This window comes from Olea europaea, unplaced genomic scaffold (assembly GCF_002742605.1).
Source record: "Olea europaea var. sylvestris unplaced genomic scaffold, O_europaea_v1 scaffold5147, whole genome shotgun sequence".
NCBI lineage: Eukaryota > Viridiplantae > Streptophyta > Magnoliopsida > Lamiales > Oleaceae > Olea > Olea europaea.
Genome location: NW_019263466.1, coordinates 10,917 through 18,412, shown reverse-complemented (window position 1 = coordinate 18,412; position 7,496 = coordinate 10,917). Strand labels below are relative to the sequence as shown.

The following is a 7,496-nucleotide window of genomic DNA, read 5'->3' as shown; positions in this document are numbered from 1 at the left end:
TTGTAATTTCACTGAAAGTTCAGTGTCTAAAATGTAATTAACCCTGGCTTTCCAAAATAAAGCAAGGTCAATATCGTAATTTGCGTTCATTTCGGTGGCTCAACAGATTTAACGGTTAACGCCGCTTCAAATTTCCCCCGATAAGCTTCGTTGTTCCCACGTTCAAGTGCGTCTCTCTGTGAGAGAGAGAGATATATAGAGAGAGAGAGATAGAGAGAGAGAGAGAGAGAGAGAGAGAGAGAGAGAGGCTTGCTGTTGGAAGTTAAGAGCATTGTTCCTCTCTTTATCAACTTCCATTGGCCACTTTGTTACTGTTTTGAATTGAAATTTTATTGAGATCGTGGAGAGAAGGGGTGGGCTGAGATTTTCGTCGACCTTTATGTTTTGCAGCCATATTTGCTTTAGTCTACTTTAATTTTGTTTGCTTTATTCAAAGCGGAAAGTAATTTTCAAATTTTCAAGTTTACCCTTCAAAATTTAGTTTAAAAAAATGTTGATTTTCAACATGCTTTTTAAAGGAAATTCAGCTAAGCTTTACCCTTAAAGTTCTTGAACTTACTAATCTACATCACTTTTTGGCGGATTCACTCAATATGCAGTCTTTTAATCTAGCAGTGTTGAGCAATTTCACGATGATTCTGATTCACTGATCAATTGTGAGAGAAGTTTCACAACGGTTTTTACACTTGGTTATGGAGATCATAACGGTTACGTATAGGATTTATTTTTGTTATTACTCATGGAGAACCTGAAGAAAGGAAGCTTCAGCTCTGACCTTTCAACTAGAACCCGAATCAGAAATCTTTATTCACCAACATTCAACGAAAATGACACCAGAAGGTGAACTCTTGTGAATATTTCAGTTTTGACAGGCCTTTTTGGAAAATTATTTAAAGAGCATCTTACTTGGGCTTGAAGGATTATTGGGGTCACTGTTAGGCAAAACTGTCTGTTACGAGTTTCTGACTCTATCAAAAGGGAATTTTAGGTTTCTGTTGAAAGAAAAGGCTCAAGGCCAAAGATTAATCAAAGTGGTTAATCACAACTAATCCCTTCGAATCATTATGCTTTTAGCTTAAGCAATATTTCAGCAGTTACTAATTTTTCTATAATTAGCTTTTTTCTGTTGCGTTGCAGATTAATAATGCTGTTATGACCAGTTGGAGGGCGGTAGAGTTTCTATTGCAAACTCAACAACCCCATCTATTAACAGCCTAACTTTTTAGCCCTTTTCTGCTAGGAATGGACCATTGAGAAGTTCTGTATTAGTTTCCCTTCTGTTTAGTGGTTTGGGGATAACCTTAATTATAGTCTTTTCACGTTTGGTGTGATTTGAGTGGGTTTTTTAGGGCTAATAGGGGTAGGAGTTGAGAAATGGGGGCTATTGATGGAGAAGAATTGATGAATTGGGAGAAGATACAAGTCGGAGGCAATGGAAAGGAAGAGAAGATTCTGGTGTTGGTGAGATTGAGGCCTTTGAGTGAAAAAGAAATTGCACAGAATGAGGTTGCTGATTGGGAATGCATCAATTCAACCACCATTTTGTACCGGAACAGCCTTCAAGAGCGGTCTGGACTTCCCACAGCTTACCCATTCGGTAAGAAAAATGACTCATTTTGTTTCAAATTAATATTTAATTAAGTTTTAGCATGGGGAGGAGAATATATATGTTGTCTGCATGAGCATAAACATTTACTTCTTTTACGAAGAATTCTATGTTGCAAGTTACCCATTATTCAACCCTTTCATGCAGATCGTTGGTTTATTCAGAATGCAGGAGCCATTTTAAGACACTAGAGATAATTTTAATCTTACGGCAAACTTAAAGTTAATTTATGGGACTTCATGGTCAAGCAATTTAGTCTGTTTTAAATGTTTCTGTGTACTAGACAAACAAAAGGGGTGTTGTTGAGACTTATATGTTAGTGATCTTTATAGATTTTTGTGTTTATGAAGAATTGTAGTTACCAGCAACTTACTTTCTTCCCTTGTTGGCGTTTTTTATTTTTTTTTTATTTTTTTATGTGTTTATGTGGGCAGATAGAGTATTTAGGGGTGACTGTGGCACGAGGGAAGTTTATGAGGAAGGAGCAAAGGACATTGCCCTTTCCGTTGTCGGCGGCATCAACTGTAAGTATACCTTTGCTTTCTGTTTATTGATTTAGTTCGTCATTTTTTCTCTCAATAATTTTGTTTGCCTTGAGTATCAGATGAAAATCTAAGTGCTCTAACTCACATTAAAAATTCTATTCAGCTACTATTTTCGCATATGGCCAAACAAGCAGCGGAAAGACATATACCATGAATGGGATTACTGAGTATGCTGTGGCTGACATTTATGATTACATACGCAGGGTATTTAAATAATAAATATGGTGTTAATTTTAGTTTCTTTATATGGATAGCGATGTAAAAGACATCTTTTCTTATGGATTTTTGGGGTCTTATGTTTCTTTAATTGTTTCTTAAAAAAAATAATTTCTTTAGCATGAGGAACGGGCATTTATGTTGAAGTTTTCTGCCATGGAAATTTACAATGAAGTTGTTAAAGACCTTCTCTGCAATGACAATACTCCACTCAGGCTGCTTGATGACCCAGAGGTGAGCTCTCATGAGCTTACTTTCTAATATAAGCACACATTTCTTTTTACTTACTGATCCATTTCTCCAGAAAGGAACAATTATAGAGAAACTCACAGAAGAAACCCTGAGGGATTGGAGTCATCTCAAGGAACTTTTAGCCATCTGTGAAGGTAGGGCGAGTGTTATGGCTATCAATTCTTCATTGCCTCGTCTTAACCATCTAATCATGTAGAATAAATGTGTTTCTGTGGCGTTATTCTCATAGCACAAAGACAAACTGGGGAAACGTCGTTGAATGAAACAAGCTCAAGATCTCATCAAATTCTTAGATTGGTGCACGATTTCTCCTCTTCCTTTCTGGTTCTTTAATTTTATGATTGAAATTTCTGGGAATGCCCTAGAAGTCCTATAATTAGCTAATTTATACTTGACTTTTCAGACGATTGAAAGTTCAGCTCGTGAGTTCTTAGGGAAAGAAAACTCAGCCACCCTTTCTGCTAGTGTGGTATTGAAAATAACTTTTTCTTGTAGTTTTGAAGATTAATACATGCAACTAGTTCAATGATTTGAATTTGTAAATCGAAGAATTTGAAATGAAAATTCACTTAATTTTTGCCTGCAGAATTTTGTTGATCTGGCAGGAAGTGAGCGTGCATCTCAATCATTATCAGTTGGGCAAAGGCTGAAAGAAGGCTGCCACATCAATCGTAGTTTACTAACTCTAGGAACTGTGATTCGCAAGCTAAGGTTGACTAATATTGTCTGTCCTCTTCTCTTTTGCTTTAGCTTCTTGTTTGAATTGACTGTATCTCGAATGTAACAAGTGGTCCTTTATTATCACTAATATTGTATTATTTATATTTTATTTGGAGGTAGTTCCTTTTTTCTTGGTCCAAAGATGACAAATACTGAATTTATCCATTTTATTGCATTTTCCCCCTCACCCCTACGAATTCTATATCAGAAGGCATTTCTTTCCACCTTCTCCTAAGAATTCCATTTTAGAGGCGAATATCAGTTTGGGAGACATGTTTTTTCTATCTGTAAAGATGAGATGTCAAGTCTCTCCCCCTCCCAACTCACATGTTTCCACGCTTTGAATTACCAACTGTATATGATTTGTGTAGTTCTAAGTCAAGAATAACTCTAAATTTTAGCCATATGCTAAATGCAGCAAAGGAAGACATGGGCATGTGAATTACAGAGATTCTAAGCTAACACGGATTCTACAACCTGCCTTGGGAGGCAATGGAAGAACTACCATCGTTTGCACTTTGAGCCCCGCAAGATGCCATGTTGAGCAATCAAGGAATACCCTTTTATTTGCTACCTGTGCAAAGGAAGTAACTACAAGTGCACAGGTCAATGTAGTAATGTCTGATAAGGCCTTGGTGAAACATCTGCAGAAAGAGGTAGCCAGGTTGGAGGGCGAGTTGCGATCTCCTGGACCAATCTGTGATCATGCAGCACTGCTAAGCAAGAAAGATCTGCAGATTGAAAAGGTATTATGAATTTTGTTTAAATTTAATCCATATTGTATGGTCTTCTTTAATGTTTAAAATGGTTGGGATTCTGTTTTAATTTCACTGAAACAATATGCTTTTGTTCACACGCTTAATGGAGAAAATCATTGTTTTCAATAACCCAGCAGTCAAAAAGCTTATTACAAGAAGAACAATATATCTAGAAGCTCGTGACATTGGTATATTTTGCTTCCTGATAATGTATACTAGAAAATATCTTCTCTAATTAGGATAAAATAAATAGCAATTCTTCCATGTGTAAGTCCTCTAAAAAACTATTTCCTATCTTTAAACCATTTGTAACCAAAGCCCTTAATGTTATGTATCAGTTGTCAGGTCAAGAAATACTTTTGGAATTGTCATGACACAAAGCTCTCAAATTACTTGCGGCATGCTAACATGATTGCTTGGTGTATATGCAGTTGGAGAAAGAAGTTAGGGAGCTGACTAAGCAGCGAGATCTTGCTAGATCTCATGTTGAGGAATTGTTGCAGGAGGTTGGAAATCACAAGAGTTCAAATAAATTGATATGTGTTTCCCCCTCCCCTTTCCTCTTTCTTCCTACACACTCATACACATACAGAGACCTCGGGGTATTACACAATACGATTTCTAATTAATTTTTATTTCATTTAATTTTCTAGGATGCCCTTGGATGTCCTCCTAAATTGCAAGAAGAGAAAACACACAAAGACACATATCCAGCAACAAGGTTATTGCGTGGAACCAATCATCATTATATAAATTCAAGTTCTAGGAAGCTTAATGGAATTCAGTCTCGTAATAAGGACATCAAGAGTGGTGCAAGGTCGGACCAACTGCTGTCCGAAGACAGTGAGGATCATTCTTCATCTTATGATATGTCTGATCTGAGTCAAGGAAGAGATAATCTCCCAGTAGTAGCAAACGAAGATTCTGACGAAGTTTGTAAAGAAGTTCGATGTATTGAGTTGGAAAAAGATTTGTCAAACAGTGAGAATGATGGAAGAATGTCAATACTATTGGAGTCCGGTAGTAGATTTGCTGCCAATCCAGTGCTATCAGTAGATCCTGGAGTTGAAAATGGTTGCTCCGATGAAATGTTGAAGCATAAAATGCAAGATGTGCAAAATACCATGGAGTCTCTAACCAGCACTTGCGGGGATGAATTGTCCCCGTCAATCAATATATTGGATTCTGCAAACCTGAAATTGACAAGTAGTGAGAGTTACAAAACTAATTTAGTGACTGGTTCACCTGAATTTCAGATTGCAAAAGAAATAGAAACCACCCCTCCACCTACTGGGACAGGAAAAAGCTTCCCAGGCAGACCAGAAAGCTTCCAAAGGAAGAACTGGAATCTTCCCCCTATGATATATGCTGCAAATGGAATGAGATTGTCCAGAAATAATTCACAGTCTTCATATGGTAGCATTTTTCCCGATGAAGTAAAAGCCGAGGACAACATCCATGGAGATGACGACATTCCTACCCTTGGTTCCTTTGTAGCAGGACTCAGGGAGATGGCTAAGCTTCAGTATAAAGAGAAACTCGATGATCAGGTGATAGTAGCCAGAATTCTTAACTGCTCTATCCTTGTAACATTTCAATTTTTCGCCCTTCTCGTACTTTTTTCTTCCCATTAATATTTTTCTTCACATATTTAAATAGCTGCATCCTGGGAAAATGCAATGGTGATAAATTGGGCTTTATGATTATTAAGCTTCTACTGTATTCTTATATCTAGGTTCAAGAGCCTGAATCAAGAGCTCGAAAGAGCGTCGGAGATGAATTGGATGCAAGGTATGATTCTTTGGGAGCTCCCTCAAATTGGCTTCTGAAGTTTGAAAGACTGCGGGGATTAATAATTGAATTATGGCAAGCCTGCAATGTTTCGTTGGTACATAGGACATACTTCTTCCACCTTTTTAAAGGTGACTTGGCAGATTCCATTTACATGGAGGTAGAACACAGGAGACTATCCTTCCTCAAGGAGACATTTTCTGAGGGAAATATAACTGTACAAGATGGCCACACACACACATTGGGATCAAGGTATCTTCTATTACTCTCGATTCCCACGAAAAGAAAAAAAGAAGTCGCGTATCGTATTTTACTAGATTTTGTCCCTTCTGCTGTCGAAATTAGTAGATAGCCTGTGTTATTCGTATATCAAGTATCTGATCATTGTAGAGAGAAGATTGTTTTCAAAAAGCCGCCTCTCCCATGAAAATGACATAAAAATAGGACATTGAAGATATAAGACTCTTTTGACTTTGTGTCATATTCTTGTAATAATTTTGCCTCAGGTTAGTTATTTCCTATTGATGATTCCCATTTATTGTTTTCTTGGAGTGACAGCATCAAAGCTCTTCGCCGTGAGAGGGAGATGCTAAGCAAGCTTATGTATAAAAGATATACAGAAGATGAAAGGAACAGAATTTACCAGATATGGGGTATAAAATTGAACTCAAAACAGAGGAGGTTGCAGCTGGTCCATCGTCTTTGGAGTGACACTAAAGACATGAATCACATTTCAGATAGTGCAGCCATAGTTGCGAAGCTGATTGGATTCTTAGAGCAAGGGCAAGCCCTCAAGGAGATGTTTGGTCTCAGTTTCACTCCTCCACGCTCTCTCCGGAGATCCTTTAACTGGAAAAGCAGTATGACATCCCTTCTCTGAGCATGTAGCTGTTTGACAAAAAACTTTGTTCATTCTCAGTACATAGTACTGGACAAATAATGAACAATAACTTGAATTCATTGTTAGATCTAGCAATGAAAAATGACGAAAAATGCTTCATGTAGCATAGTCCAAATTTATTGGGCAGAAGGCCTAGATTTTTGTTGTATTGTCCGGTGTGGTTTAAGTCACATTGAAAACACATGCCATTTTAGGTAGAATTAGATATAAGATATGAGTGGTTACTTTTAAATGGTTGATTTGAGTATATCATGCCAATGAACTGTGAAATCTAGGCATTTTTCATCCTTTCGTCTGAAGTGGTATGTAATATCTCCGATATGGTTCTCTCTTAATTTTACTTGTCAAATACTTTTTGTTAAAATGATTGGTTGGTGAACTTTTTATTAGTGGGATATCAGTAAATGAAATTTTCGGTGATGCACAGTGCTAACTGTTCTTGTTAGAAGCTTGTCCCGTCCGCAATATTGAATAGTATCATGAGTATTGGTATCCATCTTTAATGCTAGACTATGACTTGTTTTTAACTACAAGGGATTTATGAAATTTTGATAGAGTTTCCTTGTAAAATGAATTAAGAATTTTTTATTGCTTTCTGTTTGATTTAGTCTATTGCGCTAATGTGACAAGGGCAGCGACAGCCCTGTAACCCTTATTGGAGGGGCGCAATAGGGGGCGCCGGCCCCACCGACGCCTATTTACAAGGG

General features: G+C 37.3%; 1 protein-coding gene across 3 annotated transcripts; it reads left to right on the top strand.

Moving 5' to 3' along the window:
- Nucleotides 1-210: 210 nt before the first annotated feature.
- On the top strand, nucleotides 211-7,209 carry LOC111388655 (kinesin-like protein KIN-7E). Of its 3 annotated transcripts, none has more exons than XM_023013422.1 (14): nucleotides 211-840; nucleotides 1,138-1,597; nucleotides 2,041-2,130; nucleotides 2,255-2,355; nucleotides 2,488-2,601; nucleotides 2,672-2,753; nucleotides 2,849-2,916; nucleotides 3,023-3,088; nucleotides 3,206-3,330; nucleotides 3,758-4,085; nucleotides 4,529-4,603; nucleotides 4,751-5,647; nucleotides 5,833-6,140; nucleotides 6,447-7,209. In XM_023013422.1, exons 2-14 carry the CDS (start codon nucleotides 1,375-1,377, stop codon nucleotides 6,766-6,768), a joined length of 2,799 nt encoding a protein of 932 aa, XP_022869190.1. In that variant the 5' UTR covers nucleotides 211-840; nucleotides 1,138-1,374; the 3' UTR covers nucleotides 6,769-7,209. The 3 variants fall into 3 exon arrangements, with proteins under 3 accessions (XP_022869190.1, XP_022869188.1, XP_022869189.1); XM_023013420.1 differs by having other exon boundaries at nucleotides 6,441-7,209; XM_023013421.1 differs by having other exon boundaries at nucleotides 211-1,597; nucleotides 6,441-7,209.
- Nucleotides 7,210-7,496: the final 287 nt, after the last annotated feature.